Consider the following 20,556-nt stretch of genomic DNA (forward strand, 5'->3'; position numbering starts at 1 on the left):
ATGTAATTTTGAGTAATTAAATATTTACGTATATTAAAAATAATGAAAGTTTTATAAATGGAATTGGATAATAGTTATAAAAAAAGAAAATACTATAAGTAGTGGTTATAATTTAATGTATTGAGTATAGGTGTTGTATATTATTCGAAATTTTAGTGGGATATTATTGAAGCGAGAGCATTTTGAATCATTTTTTTCTTTTTATTTCCCTTAAATCATTCATTCTTTTATTTTGTTTACTGATTATATTGTGATAGAATAGTATCAATGGAACTAAATTTCTACCTCTACTTTTAATTAAAACAGTAGTACTTGTGTGGCTGTCGGTATTATGACTGCATATACATATATAGTCAACAATTAATTGAGGGGTGATAAAAGGAATGTTGGTGAGGATCCGAACTACTACTACTTAACACGTAGCTTTCCCACATTAGATGCAAAACAAAAAAACAACTAAGAAAGCATACGAATCAAGCAAGTGAACGAGTACATATATATGATAATGATACAACAAATGTGTGTTGAAAAAATGCAAAATTTTAGAATAGCAGAAATCTCAGACATGAAAGATGATTCGTTTCATTCGAATCACACTATTGGAATTATCAACATGTTACAGTATTTGTTGTGCATTTTGCGGACCAAAGGCTTCATTCCCTACCTTAGATATTATGAATTTCTCAATCTACATCTTCACTAAACACCCAAATGTAGTGTTCTGCTCCTCCAAATCTCTGAAGTGAGCATCAGCTCACCGGTTTCGAGACCTGCACAACAAACAAGTCGAAACCCAACCTTATAAAAACAAGAAAACCTAATCGAACTTACATGATCATCACAAACATCAACAGTCCATATTGCAATCAAACGCCACAAAGTCGAGAAAATCCTAATAGAAAGTAACAAAAGAAAATGCAGCAAGAAAGAACAATCACTAATTATTCAGTTTAGCATAGGCAACAAAAATCTTCATGTTGTGACAGCAACATTCTGTGTATACTTTTCTGTGTTATCTCACAACACAGTACTATTCTGGCCTTGTATTCAATGTTGAACAGAACAATGCTTCCAGTTTTAGATATGCAAGTATTTAATGGGGATGAAAAACATAATCAAGAAAGGCAAGATTTTTCAAACTCAAGCAGCGGAGAATTTAAATCTGCACAGGATCATAATTCTTTATGTCTGATGACTATGAGAAGACCAATAAGTTTCCCTCTACCAAGTACCAACACTAGTTAAGCGCTATAACTCAGATTAGTGCTTAGTAGATATCTTTCGACATTCAAACACTTAATTGAATTTATGTTTTGTCGTCATGGAACTTGGATCGATGATCAGCCAACGACCATGTGAAACTAGAGTTATCGATCTGAACATGAAAAGATTATGTCATCAATGGAAAAGGTTATGTTGCCTTTGAGGAAACAAACAGAAAACTTGGATTTATTTGCAAACACCATACGCTGAGATTTTTGTTTGGGTGGTGCAGTAGAGATTAGGCGGTGCGCAAAATGGAAGACTATAAACACCCACCTAGCTACTTTCATCAAGTTCAACTTTTTCTCATACATTTTATGCCAAATTCAATTAGTCATTTGTGAACGAAGAGGGCCTCAATTAGCAGAAACAGAGGGCACCTGAGTATTACAACATTCAAGATTGGCATCAAAGATGAATGAATTCTTATGCTGTTCTCAAGATTTGAATTACTTTAATGAGGGATGGTTGAGTTAACAAAAAAAGGTAAGTGACACTCCTAAACTATGGCTTTTGTTTTTAACTGTGGTTAAAAGACTAGTTCATAGTACATTGCTTTAATTCGATACATCATCTAGTTCCTGAATGCACACTAAAATCTCGAATTGTATACACATGCAGTAACATTTCTATTAGCATAATCAGTTCATGGGAACTTAAATAGCAACAATTTCTTGTAGATTTGATCTCCCATGGACAAAATTAGTATGAAACAATACAGAGAATACAGAAAGCAAAAAAGAAAAATAGACAAATTTGTAAGTGCAAATGCTCGCAACTTGTAAAGTAAATGTAGCTGTATGAACACACAAAAAATATGAATAACAAATCGAGGGCAGATAAAAAAAGAAAACCCAAACAGCGCAAGGAAAGAAAGAGTGACCTTTTGGGAGGAGAGGCCATGGTCTGAGAAAATATGGTGCCACTGCCGCCATGAGCAAAGTCACTAGTTTGAAGAAAAACCCAAATAGCGCAAGGGGTGTTTGGTTCAGAGAGAGAGAGAGAGAGGGAGGGGGAAGTGCAGCACAGCACTGAGCAGTGAGTTGGAAGTAGGAAAACAGCATTTTGTTCAAAGGGATTTTCAGAGTGAGACAGACTCTTTATTCACTTTTCCTCTTTTATTTTTGTGTTGTTTGTAGAGCAACAGGGTTCACTCCCATCTGTATTCTGTATTGTAACTGGTCTGTCTCTGTGTGTGTGAGAGAGAGAGGTCTTTTGGTTGAAAACAGCACGAATCACGAGGAGCTGAAATGCCAACACAGGAAGAATTTAAAACAGCGGTAAAATGCCTTCAATTTCTGCCTTCATACCTTTTACTTTTACCACTCTCTCTTTCCAACTCGATCAAGTTTCGACTCAATTAAAATAATAATAATAATATATTAAAATATATTAAAATAATGGGCCTATACGAAATGGGCTTCGTAAAAGGGCAAACTTTATAGCTTGAAAATTAAATACAGAGGTTTGCCATTGTCAGTGGAGAAATTTACAAGTGACGAACATAGCCACCATGGCCATACCATGCTAAGGACTCGAACTTAAATGTTGTGTAGATAGATGTTGGGTACAATTGATAATTGTATCAATAATAGTTATAGAAGGCTGGAAATGGTCCTGACAACAGACAAATAGGGCGGACACTCTACACTTCTTACATGCAGAGAAGCTCACATTCACTTTTCTGCTGAATAACATATTGGCACACAAAAACAGTACAAGATCACAAGCGAATAAATGCCATATGGTCAAAGATTCAAGCATGGTGGCAAAATCATGGTAATCTTGAAAGAAATGATCAAGAAAATGATGTGCATCAAGAGCAAGACATTTTTAGCATTAACCGATCAACAATAACTGTCCCCAAAACTTAGCATCAAGCACAAACCAAAAGCAACAATTATCCAAAACTAAAGCACAACTCTCCCAATTCGGCCAAGAAGAAAAGGAAATATAGAAATCCTCCTACTCTCTACCTTACTACCATTGAAGAAGCACAAATCAATGTTTCCTTGCAGCATGTATGTACCCCACCATTACAGCAGCAGTAGCAATGGCCGAGCCACCCACAAGCATCCACTCCCTTTGCCTCAGGCCACAAACCAACCCTCTCTTTCCAAGGCTATCATTGCCGTGACGCTCGAGCTCCTTGATCAAATTCTCCTTATCATCCAAACAGCTTTGCAGAACGCTGATTTCAGCCTTCATCTTCTCCACCTTCATCGCCAAACCATCCTTCTCCGCAGAACCCTTGCCCTTGCCCTTGCCCTTGCCCTTGCCCACCACAGCTTCCAATTCCTCCACATTCTTCTTGAAAACCTGGATCTGCTTATCCCTAGCATCCAGTTCCACCACCAGCAACGCCTTCTCCCTCTCTGCCGCATCCAGCTTCACATCTTTCTCCACCGCCCTCCCTTTCATCCCCTCCAATTCGCTCTTCAATCCAGGCAATTCCTGCAAATCGATCATCGCGGTCGCCAAATCGTGATGCAGCCTCGACACCTCGCCTTCGAGATCCGCGGCGCGCGCAGCCACAGCACCAAACGCCTTGTTGTCCGATTGCGCGTTCTCTGTTTGATTCTTCAAATCCGCATTCTCGGATTCCAATTTCTCAACAGATGCCTTCAGCTCATCTATTTGTTGCTTGTATTCCTTGACGATCTTAGTGTTCTCCTCCTCGAGATCATTGATCCTTTGATTGAGCTCGTCGGAATCCGCATTGTCAGCATCAGCGAATTCTTCGTGGAACGACGACTCGTCCGCCATTAAATATTCCTATAAACACAAAAAAGAGAACGCATTGAAAATAATAATAACACAGATTTGATCCAAAAAGAAACAAGCGGATGCTCAAATCGACGAATTTCATAATTGCACAACATGGGAGGAAAAACAGAGAATAAGGACATATCGAAAACGGAATTTTACGATTCAATTTGTTACCAGATTGATTCCATGAAGAGAAAAGAGATTCAAGAAAGAAATAGATGTAACCTGCCTAGGGTGTGCGGAAGATTGTAGGGTTTATGGAATTTTCAGTCGAGAGAGAAATGCTGTGTATTTTAAAGGCAGGAAAAAATTACTACTCCTCCTCAAACGGGCTATATTAAAATTTAAGACATAGATCGTCCTATTAAAGTACTTATTCCTTTGCGTTTAATCATATAGAAAACCTATCTAACCATAATATTATTATGGTCCATCGCAATACACTTTTGCGCACTAGATTATCTCTTTTTATACCATCTTCTTTCTTGAACTATATGGAGTACCTTTTTTTATATAAAAAACTTCTCCAATCATACATTATTATAGGGGTGGCAAATCGTGCGTGTTGAGTCGTTATCGGGTCAATCTATTAACGACACGATCTAATAAGGACAAACACACACTCGATCTGGTAAGAAAACCCCAAACCCGAACACGAACCTGACTTGCTACCCTCAAACCGAACACTGCACAAACCCGACACGAACCCATTAACGACACGAACCACCTTGGGTCAACACGACACGATTACAAGACGTGCACGTCACGACACTATAACAACACGACCTGATAACACGGTTAGAACCTAATAACATGATTGGAACCTGATAATACGATAAGAACCTGATAACAACTGCTCTTGATTAACAAAAGTTACAAAACTTTGAATCTGATTTGTAAGGGTCTAATTAAAAACCTAAAATCTGATTACACAATCTGATCTGATGAACAATAACTTCAATAAATTCATAGCGACAAAATCCAATGAAATCCAACAAAAAATTATCATTTTTAAAAATGCTAAAAGTTAATAATATTATAATATTATTTCATAATGGGTAACCTGAACCCGACACGATAAGGACACGAACCCAATAAGTTTTGACCCAAACCTATTAATTTCGCGTTCTTAACGAGTCGACCCGATAAGGACACGAACCTAATAAGCTTTGACCCAAACCTATTAATTTCGAGCAGATTCGTGTCAGATTAACGTGTCGTTGCAAAAAATTGTCAGCCTTATATACCAAACTCAAACCCAATTTTAAATTTTTCTATGGAACAACATCAAATATGGTGCAACTGTAAAAATTTTGTGAGACATATACTAAAAATGGTACTCCCTCTGATCTATGTTAATTCATTTTTCTATTTGGGAAGTTCAAAAAGATAATTGAGTCATTTAGCAAAGAGTAACTATTTCTCATACTTTATTCTTTCTTCATTTCTCTTACTTTATTCACTGTCCACTTAACACATTATTTTTAATTTTTGTGCCGAAAAGAAGCGACTTTATTAACAAGGAACATAAAGAGTATAAAATTTGAATTTTGTGTGAATGATTGGAGTAAAATTATTTTTTAGTGTGATTAATACTCAAAAATTAGTTTGAGTTTAATATAAATGGAAATATGAGTTTGAGTTTGATGTAAATGGTTAAAGATGTTAATTATATTTAGCTAACTTATTTCATTCTTTTTTTTTTTAATTTGTAAAAATTTGTGTTAATCTCAAATGAGATATAGAATAGCAGATGAAAAGTGTATATGGAGTAGACATGCCCACCGGTTCCGGTTCCGGCGGTTAACCGCCGAACCGGAACCGTGGCCTTTTTCCCGAACCGGAACCGTCGGAATTCGGGTCGCGGTCCGGTTCCGGTTCAAGATATTTCGAACCGGAACCGTCACCGAACCGGCGGTTCCGGACGGTTCGGAACCGGTGGTTAACCGGCTAAACCGCCGGTTCAGGCGCGTTTTTCAAGGCATGTGATGGGGCAGACCGGCGGCAGCTTTTTAGCTGAAAAACCGGCCGGTTCCGGCGGTTTTTCGGTCGTGAACCGCCGGTTAACCGGCAGTTAACCGTGAAAACTAGCGGTTAACCGCCGGTTCAGGGGGTTCCGGTTGCGGCGCGAGAAACGAGGCGACATGACGCAGCTTTTGCAGACGGTTTCGTTGACCGAACCGGCGGTTTCGTCCCGGAAACCGGCGGTTTTGCCCGGAAACCGGCGGTTCCGGCGGTTTTCCGCCAAAAACCGCCGGTTTTGCCGATTTTTCAACTTTTTTTTTTCAAATTTCAAATTCGAATTCTTCCATTTTCCCCCCCATTTTTATCTATAAATACCCCCCTCTATCTTCATTTACATTCACCCCACTCTTGTGTTAATAAGAGTTTCTCTCTTCAATCTCCCAATTCTCTCTCTTTGTCTCCAATTTCTCATTTGTGCTATTGTGCTTCCATTTAATTACGCAAGTGCTACTCTTATTACGCATTGTTATACACTTATACTTGTTCCCGTAGTTCTATAAGTTGTCTTCCTTTCTCAATTGCTAAAACAAAAAAAAAATATTATTCCATATTTCTACATTTCTACATAGCAATATGTCTTCATCCCGAGAAGGTCGTGTTGATAAGGGAAAGGCCAAGAGGCCATCTCGGAGATCCGTTATTGATGAAATTTCTCAAATGAACATGGATGAGTGGCAGGTTAATATTTATTATCTACTAATTTAATTAATTTTGAATTACATTACATTATTGTTCATAATTTTATTTTGTATTTACAATACAAATATTATTTTGTAGGCTCGAGAAGAGCAAGATGTGGCACATGCTATTGCTCTTTCTCGCTCTCAATACCAAGGCGATGCTTATGTTGGTACCGGTAGTGGTGCTCCCGGTCGCGGTGCCTATTCCCAACAAAGTCCAACCCCTGTGAATGTTGATGAAGATGATGATGATGATGACGACGACGAGGAGGAGGGGGAGGAGGTATAAGAGGTTCAAGAAATGCCACCCCCACCACCACCAAGGAGTCGGCGTGGTCGTGGACAACCTCCTCAACCTCCTAGACCAGCTGAAAGGTCTTTAACCTCCAACATCATGGTGAAACATTTCAAGAAGGTACAAGATAGTAACGATCCTAACACTTATAATGTGTATTGCAACTATTGCGAAAACGTATACACATTCCGAAGGGGTGGAGGATACGGTACATTTACCCGTCACATGGAGAAAGCGCATCCGGTCGAGTTTGGTATCGCTCCAACCCAAACTCAACTCAACTTTCAACATGGAGTCGGGACCGGGAGTGGGACGGGTTCATCCCAAACATCAGGTACGTGTAGCAATACTCTTTTGAAATATGATCACAAAAATGCTCTTAATGTGATGTCTAGATTTGCCGTTATGAAACATTTTCCATTCAATGCTTTTGATAACGATGCTTTTGAGTCGAGTATGCGGCAAGTTTATAATGCCGCTGCAAGAAAATTGAGTCGAACTTCAATGACTCGGGCCGTTGTTCGACAATGCATGGAAAAGAAGGCGCAATTAGGTACGTTTATTATTAACTTAGGGCATAAAGTTTCTATTTGTTCTGATGTGTGGACTGATTGTTTTTGTAAAAATTCGTATATGGGCATCACTGTGCATTTCGTTGATCACAGTTGGACTTTAAACAAACGTTTGATTGCATTTCGGGAATTTCCCGCACCACACACTGCACAAGCAATTGCTCAATTGATCATTCAAGTTTTGAATGAATTTCAATTGATCAATAAAATTTTTTCAATTGGTTTTGACAATGCTAGCGCTAACACTGCTAGCATAGATGAACTAATCAGTGCATGTTCTCCTGTTATTGATGGTAAATATTTTCATGTGCGATGTATTGCCCATATTTTGAATTTGTGTGTTCAAGATGCGATCGATTTGTGGCAAAAGTATGTTGATCCTATTAGAACTGCTGTGAAGTTGATTCATAACAAAGCTCCTATTGGTAGAGCTTGGAAGAGATATTGTCATGGTAAGCAATGCAGGTACACCAACTTTCGTTTGGATGTTTCAACTCGTTGGAACTCGACATATGATATGTTGGAGTCGACTTTGAACCACATTGAGTATTTATGTGATTTTTTTAGAAGTTGTCCTCATGTTCCTTCTGATTTGATTTTGATACCCGCTTGTTGGGACCACAGCATGGATTTATTTCGATTATTCCGCGCTTTCAAAAATGCCACTGTTGAGTTATCCGGTGTTTATTATCCTACTTCTGTGCGCGTTTTGGAGCATTGCATGTATGTGGCAATTGGTTTTAAAACTTGTGTGAAAAATACTCAATTCATTGAGTTGAAGGCTATTTTGTTTTACATGGTTGAAAAATGGTTAAAATATTTTTCACGTATTCCAAATGTGTTTTTGATTGCAAAATGCTTGGATCCAAAGTGGAAGTTGCATGGTGTTTATAAAATTTTAGACATGTACTATGGTTGTTTGCACGCTTTGGATTTTCTCAACTCCGCGAAATGGGCTTGACAAGAGGAGAATGCTTCGAACTAAGTATTCCGGATGTTGATGAAATCAAACTAAGGTTAGATAGTGCACTTCGTTCTCTCTACGCGGAATATGAAATGCGGTATAACACCGCTCACCAGGTACGTGCTCCTCCTAGTCCGTCTACATTTGATTTTGGTGGAGGGGATTTTACCAATATCATGATTGATCCCGACGTAGTATCACAATTGCAAGATCTATACGGTACTACAACCAATAGGACTAGAGCGACTAGTGAATTAGATATATATTTGGAATCGCGCTCTATTTTTCAAGATGCAGGTCCTCCTACTCAACAAATTGACGTCCTTAATTGGTGGGGAACACATGACAAAGAGTTTCCGATACTCTCCATCATGGCTAAGGAGATATTCGCCGTTCCCGCTTCCACCGTCGCCGTTGAACAAGCTTTTAGTGTCGGCGGTTGTGTCCTAGACGACAAAAGGAGCAATCTCTCCGCCAAGAACATGGAAGCCACTATGTTACTTGACGATTGGGCAAAGGCGGACATGAGAGCACAAGAGCCGGATTTCGACTTCCGTGTAGAGAGTGATGGTGAAGAATTTTCTTCCGATGGCGATGACGAGGTCAGAAGCGAGGGCACTCAACATTAGCAATGAGTCGACGGGGGGCGGTGAACGGCGAGCACAGCCGACCAAAAAGGTAAGCAAGGTAAGAGAACTACGTGGGCTTTGATTCCTCAATAAAATTGTGGATACGTAGGCACCTCAACTTAAATTTGAAAAGTTTAACTTCGAAAGTTTAAGTTGAGCTCAAGCCCTTTTCAATTATTTTTTTTCCCCCCATTTCATGTTTTTTTATTTGTAATTGTAATGTATCGTTGTTGCGGCTAAGTTGTACTTGAAGATCATTAAAATATATTCCCCATTTGATAAGTATCTTATTGGTGAAAAAGTGGATATCTTTGGGGCAAATGGTACTGGAACACAAATTTATATATGATCTTGAAGTATCATCCAGATTCCATATATAAATTTGTGTTCCAGTACCATCTGCCTCAAAGATACCCACTTTTTTACCAATAAGATATTTATCAAATGGGGAATATATTTTAATGATCTTCAAGTACAATTCTTCTCGGAATCAACCATTTTTTCATGCAAAATGTTGCCCATTTTCTAAGCAAACACATATCAGCACGCCATATACACATTGCTGCATTTCTAATAGGGGCAATTTGATCTTCCAAAGCAATCAATGCATCTCGAACACACATAGTCAGAACATTATTCAAGCATCTATCATGGAAAAAATCAGAACAAACTATCTATTAGTGCTATTTTTTTCCATGCTTGAATAATATTCTGACTATGTGTGTTCGAGATGCATTGATTGCTTTGGAAGATCAAATTGCCCCTATTAGAAATGCAGCAATGTGTATATGGCGTGCTGATATATGTTTGCTTAGAAAATGGGCAACATTTTGCAAGAAAAAATGGTTGATCCTAAGGTAAGAGAACTACGTGGGCTTTGATTCCTCAATAAAATTGTGGATACGTAGGCAACTCAACTTAAATTTGAAAAGTTTAACTTTGAAAGTTTAAGTTGATCCCAAGCCCTTTTCAATTTTTCCTTTTTCCCCCCCATTTCATGTTTTTTTTATTTACCTTCCGAGTCCCACGAGGCGACGACACTTGTAAATTATATTATATTGTTGTATGTTGTTGTATTGTATACTTATGTATTGTAAATTGTAATGTATCGTTGTCCGTTACAACTCAAAATCAATAAAATTTATTTCATTTTCTCCTTATTCGTCTTATTTGTGCTTGAATTATGCATTGTCTTGTTCCGATTTATTGTATAAAGCCAAATTTCAAATTTAAAAAAAAAATAATTGAACCGGCGAAACCGCCGGTTCGAAAACCGGAACCGCCAAAATCGCCGGAAAACCGGCGGTTCCGAACCGGAACCGGAACCGGAACCGTGAAATAGCCTCACGGTTCGGTTCCGGTTCCGCCATCGACCGAACCGGAACCGCCGGTTCGTGAACCGTGGGCATGTTTAATATGGAGTACTCCTTTATTAATTGAGCTGCAATCCCCCGTTTAAGTAAAATCTTTCGGAACCGCCGGTTCGTGAACCGTGGGCATGTTTAATATGGAGTACTCCTTTATTAATTGAGCTGCAATCCCCCGTTTAAGTAAAATCTGGGTTTTAACCCCATTGATAAATTGAAAACATTACATTGTTCCAATGTATAAAATGGATGAATTAGAAGATTGTCTCTGTTTTTGTTTAAACTTTAAACAGTCAATATATTACAGTTTTTGTTTAAACAGTCAATATATTACAATTTGATACTAGCGCAGTAGCGCTATAACAAATTGCATCCATATCAAGCAATTTATGATAGTACTAGACTACTAGTATCTTATTTAAGTACCCGGTGTAACCCGGCATATGATATGCCCTAAATACTTGATTAAGATTCCAAGCAAGTTATGGTAGTACTAATATCTTATTTAGATATCCGGTGTAACCCGGTATATGATACTGATACGACCCTACGTCGTATCCCGTTTCTCCGGCGTCCTAGCGAAGGATCGGCGGTAGCAAAGAACCGGCTGTGCGCGGGAATTCCTCTCCGTCGGGCAGCGCGAGATCTTAGTGAAAGAGAATTTCTCAACACGTTGTTGGACACGTAACGATTTTATTGATTTACTGAATGGATCCAAAAATAATAACCATCTATCTCTATTTATAATACTCTAATACTATACCCTAACTTATTGACCAAGATAACAAATATATGGAAGGATTTGGTGAATCAAAAGATATAACTAAATAATGGGATATAGGATCGTATCAACTCTCCCCCGGTTAAAATCCACCTTGTCCTCAAGGTGGAAACCACGAAGCACGATGATAGTTGAAAGCTTTGGCGATGCGTATCCTCCGGGATCAAACACATATCGAACAGTTGAATGTCTTCCTTTATAACTTCCCTCACACAGCAGCGCCATAAACATACACTCATACGTAGCATGCTCTAGTTTTGCGTTATCAACGCAAGCCCTCTTGAGGAAGAGATCCATTGCGAACGTTTTCCCCACACCACAAAGCTTCTTGATGATCAAAACCCGGCTGATTCCTTTACCAATACAACCACTCGCCTCCGTCGCATGTTTGATCGTTATTTTCAGCTCCTTAATCTCATTCTGCGCATCCATCTCCACTCTTGCAGCTTCCGTATTGGCCTGTTCTGCCGCGTGCTCCTTCACATCCGCTTGCTTCATCAAGTTGATGACAGACTCCATTTCCATGAACAATGTTTTCTTAATATTTCTTGCATCGGCGATGATTTCCTCCAAGTGATCAATATTAGTACAATTTGGACTACACATGGAGGAATTGCTTATGTTTTTCCCACGGGAAGCACTGTCAGTAGACGACGATGTATCCGATTCACCTAAAACCATCGAGGATAAATTTGATCCATCTACATCATTCTCATCATATTCATCTTCTTTCTCAACATTTTCATCTAAATCATTCCCACCATTTTCATCTAAATCATTCTCATCAGAGTAACATAATAAACGTTGTTTGCACACATGACTCACCAACCATTTATCTGGGCAGTAATAACACAGACCCAACCGAGCTCGTTCCGCTTTTTCTGCCTGCGAAACCCGGACCCTCGGTGGCCTTGCCTGATCAACCGCACGTCCCGGACCTCCCTGGGTCTGAATCGGCGTCGGTAAAGGTTCCGATGACTGCTGCGCCGGGGAATCATCAAATGATTGAAGTAAAATTGGACCCTCGAGATCCCATTGGATGTATTTGTCCCATCGAAACGCGGGGCATCCATGTGCACCCTCTTGGTTGATCATAACCCGACATGTTGGCCTGGAAACGCTGTGGGGGATCCCAACACGTTGATGGCCTTTCCTGCGACTGGTCGAAGCCTCCCGCACGGGTACGGGCCTGTATATACCCTGGCGGTCCCAGCATGAACCTCGTTGGCCCAGCCTCCGCGGCAGCCCCGACCCGGCTGCTGGTCGTCTCGCAGCCCCCCGTTAGGGTACCGTGAATTATACCCTCTGTCACCATACCGCGTATACCTGAAACCATCATCCCCCCAATCCTCTCCGGCCTCGAAACACGAGGGCAGTTCTGCCTCGCGCGCCACCGGCGGCTCCAGATACTGGAAACGTCGATCGGTCTCGTCCCTCCACGCATCAAATCTGTCGAGACGATCCAATAAGCGATCCAACCTACCACTCACCGAGTCGTCGTGATTTATCTCCTCCGATTGACGAACTTCCAAATCCCTATCATCTAACTGCAGTCGATGAGGGACCCCAAAATTGCGACGATCAACGGGCTGTTGACGACGCTGCCCCCCACTCGTGAATGAGTCAGGGCGTGAAGAGCCCCAGCCGACTCTGCTGTTGTAGTTAACACGTCTCATGAGTACACAGATGAAAGCACCAGTTGATACGACCCTACGTCGTATCCCGTTTCTCCGGCGTCCTAGCGAAGGATCGGCGGTAGCAAAGAACCGGCTGTGCGCGGGAATTCCTCTCCGTCGGGCAGCGCGAGATCTTAGTGAAAGAGAATTTCTCAACACGTTGTTGGACACGTAACGATTTTATTGATTTACTGAATGGATCCAAAAATAATAACCATCTATCTCTATTTATAATACTCTAATACTATACCCTAACTTATTGACCAAGATAACAAATATATGGAAGGATTTGGTGAATCAAAAGATATAACTAAATAATGGGATATAGGATCGTATCAGATACTCCTTTCGTCTTACGTTACTCGCAATTTTTATTTTAGGAAGTTAATTTGGGATTCATTTTTTAGTATAATTAAATTAGAATTTTAGGTGTAATGAGACATAACTTAATAAAGAGTCTCTTAACTTAGTCTAACATATTAATTAAATATAACTTAAACTAGAAATAATGTAAGTAGTTTGAGACGAGTCGAAATAGAATAGTGCAGGTAACATGGGACGGAGGGAGTATATCTTAAATACTTGATTATATGTGTTCCACAAGAGTATGTACTTTTTCCTTTTTAGTATGTCACGCGAGAATGCATATTCTTGTGCACAGAGATGAGTTAAGTTTTTAATTTCTGTATTTATTATACTATTAGCAATTTTGTGTAACCCCTCGTTTTTTTAGCAAATAATACCCTTTATCAATAGGTCGAACACATAATCGATTTTTGGATAATGACGTTCATGTGATATATTACATGGACATCATTACCCACGGTCACACAAGTATCATTGTTTTTATAAATTAGGACAAAATATAGGTAAAATAATAAAGATATTAAGTTCAATTGATTAATCAGTAAACAAAATAAAAGAATGAATGATTAAGGGAAATAAAAAGAATGAGTGATTCAAAATGGGGAGCGGTTGCACTCGGGAGGGAATCGTTGAGCAAAGCGGTTAGAATCAGAGCAGTAGTTGTAGATCATATAGTTTTGCTGAACCCATCTTAGGAGCCTGTTTCTGCCTTGGGCGTCAAGGTCCTGCGTCTGCCAGCATTGTTGGCGGAATCACCAACGGCGGAGTTGATGTTGAAGTCGCTCCAATCCGCCTTGACACGGCCCCAGTCGTCGGCGTTCCACAAGCTGCAGTAAACTCTCATCGCCTGCGTTTTAGGGAACGGAGTCCCGATGGCTTCGTCACACTCTGATCGGAATGTTGTCCCACCATAAATCTGTACATTCAATTCAATTACTTGCACCATTAATTAATTTCGCGCAACAATTCTATAATCAAAGTAATTAGATCAACACTCACATGATGCGTTGGAATAGGTGTGGAAAGATGAAGTCGGATCGAACCAGAGGCGGAATTGCTGTTCCTTATCGCCTTTTCCGCCGGCAAAAACGTTGGTGGTTGAATTCCCCAGAAATTTGAAGTCGATTTCATCGATCGTGTCCTGCTCCTTGAGACGACAACTGCAAGTTCCAAATTTGAATTTGAATTTAGAACAAACAAAACAATTAGTAATTCAATTAGAATGTGAGAATTAATTAGAAAAGGGAAAGCAGAATTACGAAGAAAGTATTCCAGCGGAGTTTCCAGGGACGAGCTCCATCTGCATATCGAATCTACCAAATAAGTATTCATTCTTGGATTGGAAACCGGAGCCAGAGAGAGTATTGGTCTAGCGAGAGAGTGACTTGCCGCCCGCCTTCCACCACGTGATCTCCGCGTCGCGGTAGAAATCGCCGGAACCGAAGCTCAGAACAACAGCACCAAACAGAATAGAGACTACAAGGATTTACAAGATGCACCACCCATTGCTCTTGTTCAAGGGAGACGGGAAAGGAAGATAGTGAAGTGTAGTGTAGATGTGTAGTTTGATTTGGTAGGAGTGAAGTGTTTTGCATTTTTTTGTAATATTTATATACTCCAGTTAGTATTGCAGATCCAACGGTGGGGACAGCTGGAATGGAGCTCGACCGCGGTTTCCTGAAAATGAAAGCTGGCTGATTTCGGCATAAGAGCATGCACAACGGTGGCACCGGGCCCCGCGTCCATCCGCGCCGCTGGCAAGGACGAGGCTCGCCGCCACTGCGCTCGCGTCGCTGGCACGGTACTGCTCGATGCATCGAGCAGCGCCGTGCCAGCGAGCAGGACACGTGGCGAATGGCGATTGGGCAACGGCTATGGGGACAGCTAGAGTGGAGCTCGACCGCGGTTTCCTGAAAATGAAAGCTGGCTGATTTCGGCATAAGAGCATGCACAACGGTGGCGCCGGGCCCCGCGTCCGTCCGCGCAGCTGGCAAGGATGAGGCTGGCCGCCGCTACGCTCGCGTCGCTGGCACGGCACTGCTCGATGCATCGAGCAGCGCCGTGCCAGCGAGCAGGACACGTGGCGAACGGCGATTGGGCAATGGCTATGGGGACAGCTAGAGTGGAGCTCGACCGTGGCTTCCTGAAAATGAAAGCTGGCTGATTTCGGCATAAGAGCATGCACAACGGTGGTGCCGGGCCCCGCGTCCGTCCGCGCCGCTGGCAAGGACGAGGCTCGCCGCCGCTGCGCTCGCGTCGCTGGCACGGCGGGCACGACGCTGCTCGATGCATCGAGCAGCGCCGTGCCAGCGAGCAGGACACGTGGCGAACGTGATTGGGCAACGCCATAGCCGTTGCCTTTGAATATTTTTTTTAATTAAAATCAGTTTTTAATTAAAAAATGATTAAAAATTTAAAAAAATTCACTTCCCAAAAAAAATATATCCGTTTATTACCGTTTTTATCACTTTTAATTTTTTTTTATTCCCCCCCCCCAAAATACACACTTTCATCTATAAATACCCTCACTTTCACACCAAAAAATTCACATCAAACTACACAATTCTCATATCCATTCTCCCATATCCATTCTCATCTTCATTCTCTCATATCCATTCTCAATCTTTCTTCCACCCTACAACATAACAATGTCCGACCAAGGCGATGACCACCCGCCCTATCACGGTTGGAACCCCGAATGGTTGGGTTCACAACCGTTTCCTAGTTCGGAAACGGAATATTCGGCCCCTCCTCAAACCCAAAGTTCGGGCGTTCCGGGTAGCTACTGGCCATACCCAATCGACGATCAAGGTGCCTCCGAAGGGCGATACGGGTGGACACCGGAGCCTAGGCCGACCGCCCCCTCCCAAACTCCGACTTCTCCTACTCGCGGTATCCGCACACCGTACACTCCGGCGGAGATGGATAAATTGTTCAAGGCGTACTTGGAAATCTCCGAAGATGCGGTGGTTGGCACGAACCAATCCGGCAAGCACTTTTGGTGGCGCGTCCCTCGCCGGTACAATGAAAACCGGCCTCCGGGAACGATTGAGCGCAACGAGAGTATGGTGCGCAACGCCATCGGCCGAGACAACGATTAAATTGGCAAGTTCAATGGCTATTTCCTCCAGGAACAGCGGAATGTCGGGAGCGGCCGGAGCGAGGTCGACATCATCACTGCCGCGCTGAGCACCTACCAATCCATGAACTGCAAGTCGTTCAAGTACCTCAACGTTTGGCAGGATACGCGGACGCACCCGAAATATATGGGAGGCGTAACATCCTCCTCTAGCGGCTCCTCCAAACGGTCAAGGTTGGTCTCTATCCGACGCCGGCTCCGAAGAAGTTGCTAGTCAACTTGCCGGAGCTAACTTGGGTAGCCCCGACGCCGGACCAAGCGGTTCCCAACGCCGACCGCAAAGAAGGAAGAAGGCGGTGGCCAACCGCCGTCCTCCCGAACCCGCTCCCTATGCACCACCTCCACCCCCGAACAACTCGTTGTGGATGCTCTTAGGCCAACTCAATATGGCCGATAGGTCAACTATGACCCCCACGCAACTTCAAACGCACGAGGCCATGATATTGGGTCTCCAAAAATAATTGGGGTTAGTGCCGCCGGATCAGTAGTCTTCCACGGGTAATATTAGCCAATAATTATGTAATTTTTATTTTTTAGGAGTTTAATTATGTAATTTTTAATTTTTAGGAGTTTAATTATGTCTTTTTTATTTTATTTGTAATTTGTAATATTTATTGTGGTTTTGTAATGAATTTTAATATTATGGAAATGTTTTTGTTTAATTGAATTTTAAATTGAATTGTGTTTGTCCTTGCGGAAGAGCACAGCTGCGGGTGTTGTGCTCTTGCCAGAGAGCAGGCAGGAATAGTGGCGTCGGGCCCACAACCGTGCTCTTGCCAGCTAGCACGGTTGTGGATGCTCTAAATCCAGATACTTTTTTTGCCAGTTACTATAAGTTTAGTTAATTGATCCACCGCCAATTAATTTCCCAGAAACTAAATCGAGTTGGCAAATTGCAAGCTGCAAAAGTATCATAGTGGAGTAATAAATAAAACTACTAAATCGAGTTGGCAAATTGCAAGCTGCAAAAGTATCATAGTGGAGTAATAAATAAAACTTCTCTTTTATGAATTTAAAGACACCAAACTAGCATGGCAAATCGAAATTTACATATGATTGAGCTGCACCGTCTTACACCCAAATTTTATACTACTACATGCTAATATGTTAGAAGAGAGATTTCCATTCCAAAATCAGCAGAAGCAGAAACTCATCTTTTACCAAAGTAAAAATGATGAAAAACATAAGTAAAAGGTAACATTAGCTAAGGGATTCACCACCAAAATAAGGCGATGCTATCAAACATGTTACTATCGTATTAGGGCTGCTCCAGCTGCCCTACAAGCCCCTTGTTACTGTACACGACGGCCATCCCCCCCCCCCCCCGAGCAGCAATTATATACTCGAAGGTGTATTGCCTTAAATACGTGTGCTAATACATCCTCACCATGCCATACTGAACACTACCTACCTTGCTGTGTGCAGCTGCATTGGCGTTTGTAGTTGCGTGAGTCGGAGCTCTGGTCTGCAGAAGGTTAGCGTCAACCCTGACTCTGTCATGAGCGTGATCGACCTTCATCACTGGAGCCCGACTCATGCAAAAAGGATTGCTTCCTGTGTTAACTGCTGTATCGGGAGCTAGTTTAGCAGCCATCTCACAGTTGGGCATTTGCTTCGTCATCTGAGGTGGCAAGGTTTTCTGAGTCTCTGCTGCTGGTCTTTCCAGCCTGTCTTTGCTGCTTCTATAGTAACAACTTGTCGGTGGGATAGGGGGAGGAGCAACACCCGTTCGTGCCAGAGTTCTTCCCTCATAAGCATCTCTTGTGGCATTCCCACTCTCGTATGGAAAACTGGGCCAACTACTTTACCTGGTTTAGCTGTGTAGGGTTTGAATTAAACATCAGTTCTTGAGAAAATCTATGGTAAATATGGAACGAGAGAGGTTCTTCGTTATATCGAACAACCTTGTAGGATCCTCTGCGGTGGCTGCAATGTTCTAGGGAAACTACTATGAATCCCATTGGAATCTCTTGAACTTCGACCGCATGATTCTTCACCATTTTGTCGATCTTTGGGATGAACGGTAGCTTGATCCTTAGGTGGTACTGCACCAGAATGTACAACGGTAGACCTGCATCATGCAAAAGATTGCTGGTGAGTGCACGAAATAGACTAAAAGCTGATTGCCACAAATATCAATAATGATTAGCAAACATATAGTAATCAAGAACACGAATATAGGGAATAACTTCGAATTACTAGCACGTAAATAATGGACTTCCACATCCAAAGTCGGAGACAGAAATTCATTAACAGAAATCCATTAAGGCAAGGTAAATCCAATAGGCACTTGAATAAAGGGAGTAAGTACTACATAGGAAGGGAGGCATGCTTTCTTTCAGAGGAATCGCTGGTGAGCTTTTGCCAATATTTTTTCCAATGAGCAAATTGTTTCTTGAACTGATCAAGAGCACTGGGTAAAAGATAATTCCCACCATTAGCAACATGCATTTTTGAAAAGTGAAGAGATTTGAGTAAAAAGAATATCACCTCGGATAGACAAAGGTAGTTCTCTCGATTCCATTGATGTAGTCCTTCAACAGCTGAGGATGGTACTCTAGTATCTCGCGGAATATTAACTCCCGAATGTCCTCTTTTGTCACCTTCCGCCTCTCAAATTCAAATTCCATCTTCGAAATTGGCTGGCAGGATGGCTCTCTGTCAACTTTGGCCAATCCCTTGAAGTACGGATCAGCTAGTGCCTAAAGGCAAACAAGAGATATGCAGCATCTAATCATCCCGAGCTTTCAAATAATTTCCTATCAGAACGGGATTCAGGCCAAAGCAAACCTCTTGAGCTGTAGGCCGGTCCCTTGGATCAAAAGCAAGCAGCTTCTCCAAGAGCCGAAGGGCTAATGGATCAGCGTTTGGAAATTTCTGTGAAAAAGGAATCGGCGGCTTCTTTCTCATGCTTGTGAGATATCTCCTAGCCTTGTCATTACGCACCTAAAAAGAAGAATACAAGAAAGATACTACCAAAACTAAGTATGGTCTCATATGCAACGAGAAGCTTCAAATTTATAAAAAAAATGATAAAAAATGCATACTCGAGAAATCGTATCCATTGAAGGAGTGCCGAGTAGATCGGTTATCATGTCCAGCTGATGAACAACATTCTTTCCAGCAAAAAGTGGTCTCCCCGTCAACACCTCAGCAAAAATGCAGCCGATACTCCATATGTCAATAGCTGGAGTATACTGAAATGTACAGTAAAAAATTCAAGATGGAACGACGGCCAAAAATGTTGATGCCATGGCACAAGAAGAACAAACTAAACCTATAAATGAGCTTCACACACCAATGCTCCCGATGAGGCATTGAAGAGAATCACACACGAGGCACTTCACCATTTGATGACACGTGTACAGATGTACCCAACTGTTATAAAACTCTCATGCCCTTATCATCCTATTCACAATCTCTCTATATAAAATATACCAATCCAATATTGAGAATACAGTGACAGGGAAACAATGAAGAGGGAGACAAATGCAGAAACATACCTTTGAGAAAAACGAGCCGCATAATTCTGGAGCCCTGTACCATCTAGTAGCAACATAATCCTGTGTTTTATGACAGGGTGCATACAACTATCAGAAAGAGGCATAAAGAAAAGCAGCTCTTTTAATTGTTCATTATAAATAACAATGACAATAACACCTGTTCATACCGTCCAAAATACAGTCGTCGGTGTGTCACTGAATGCAACTCTGGCCAATCCAAAATCACATATTTTCAGTTTACAATTTGCATTTGCCAGGATGTTCTTTGGTTTCAAATCACGGTGGTAGACATTAGCTGCAGCATATATTCAGAGTAATGATCAAATAAAGATTTGCACTTTATCTATTTTTTAGGGTGGGGTGGTGGATAAGGATTAGTCAAGAGGAATACAAATAGAAGGATTACCCGTGTGAATATATTTAAGGGCACGAAGCAATTGGTAAAGAAAAAATTGGTAATGTTCCCGTGTCAAGTCATCATTTGCTTTGATAACTTGATGTAGATCAGTCTCCATTAGCTCAAAAAC

The 20,556-nt window shown here is 41.4% G+C and overlaps 2 protein-coding genes and 1 pseudogene across 6 annotated transcripts; all 3 read right to left on the reverse strand.

Annotated features, from left to right (window-relative positions):
- Window positions 1-473: 473 nt before the first annotated feature.
- On the reverse strand, window positions 474-4,378 carry LOC121788976 (peroxisomal and mitochondrial division factor 2-like). Of its 5 annotated transcripts, XR_006047952.1 has the most exons (4): window positions 4,207-4,356; window positions 3,240-4,038; window positions 2,147-2,508; window positions 474-770 (listed from the first exon to the last, which is right to left on the reverse strand). XR_006047952.1 is itself a non-coding variant. In XM_042187544.1 (3 exons), exon 2 carries the CDS (start codon window positions 4,027-4,029, stop codon window positions 3,265-3,267), a length of 765 nt encoding a protein of 254 aa, XP_042043478.1. In that variant the 5' UTR covers window positions 4,030-4,038; window positions 4,207-4,356; the 3' UTR covers window positions 474-770; window positions 3,240-3,264. The 5 variants fall into 5 exon arrangements, 4 of the variants coding, with proteins under 4 accessions (XP_042043478.1, XP_042043479.1, XP_042043480.1 ...); XM_042187544.1 differs by lacking the exon at window positions 2,147-2,508; XM_042187545.1 differs by lacking the exons at window positions 474-770; window positions 2,147-2,508 and having other exon boundaries at window positions 3,076-4,038; window positions 4,262-4,378.
- Window positions 4,379-13,902: 9,524 nt separating this feature from the next.
- Window positions 13,903-14,948, reverse strand: LOC121788978. The gene is made up of 3 exons (XM_042187547.1): window positions 14,647-14,948; window positions 14,387-14,547; window positions 13,903-14,303 (listed from the first exon to the last, which is right to left on the reverse strand). Exons 1-3 carry the CDS (start codon window positions 14,717-14,719, stop codon window positions 14,079-14,081), a joined length of 459 nt encoding a protein of 152 aa, XP_042043481.1. The 5' UTR covers window positions 14,720-14,948; the 3' UTR covers window positions 13,903-14,078.
- Window positions 14,949-17,553: 2,605 nt separating this feature from the next.
- Window positions 17,554-20,553, reverse strand: LOC121788975 (annotated as a pseudogene).
- Between the last annotated feature and the right edge of the window lie 3 nt (window positions 20,554-20,556).

This window comes from Salvia splendens, unplaced genomic scaffold (assembly GCF_004379255.2).
Source record: "Salvia splendens isolate huo1 unplaced genomic scaffold, SspV2 ctg1183, whole genome shotgun sequence".
Classification (NCBI taxonomy): Eukaryota; Viridiplantae; Streptophyta; class Magnoliopsida; order Lamiales; family Lamiaceae; genus Salvia; species Salvia splendens.

Bases quoted from the DNA above. Each gene is read 5' to 3' on its own strand.
- LOC121788976 (XM_042187544.1), bottom strand. From the start codon at position 4,029: ATGGCGGACGAGTCGTCGTTCCACGAAGAATTCGCTGATGCTGACAAT.
- LOC121788978 (XM_042187547.1), bottom strand. From the start codon at position 14,719: ATGAATACTTATTTGGTAGATTCGATATGCAGATGGAGCTCGTCCCTG. The intron at 14,548-14,646 runs GTAATTCTGCTT...TGGAACTTGCAG, and splicing joins TCCGCTGGAATACTTTCTTC to TTGTCGTCTCAAGGAGCAGG. The intron at 14,304-14,386 runs GTGAGTGTTGAT...TTGAATGTACAG, and splicing joins CACCTATTCCAACGCATCAT to ATTTATGGTGGGACAACATT.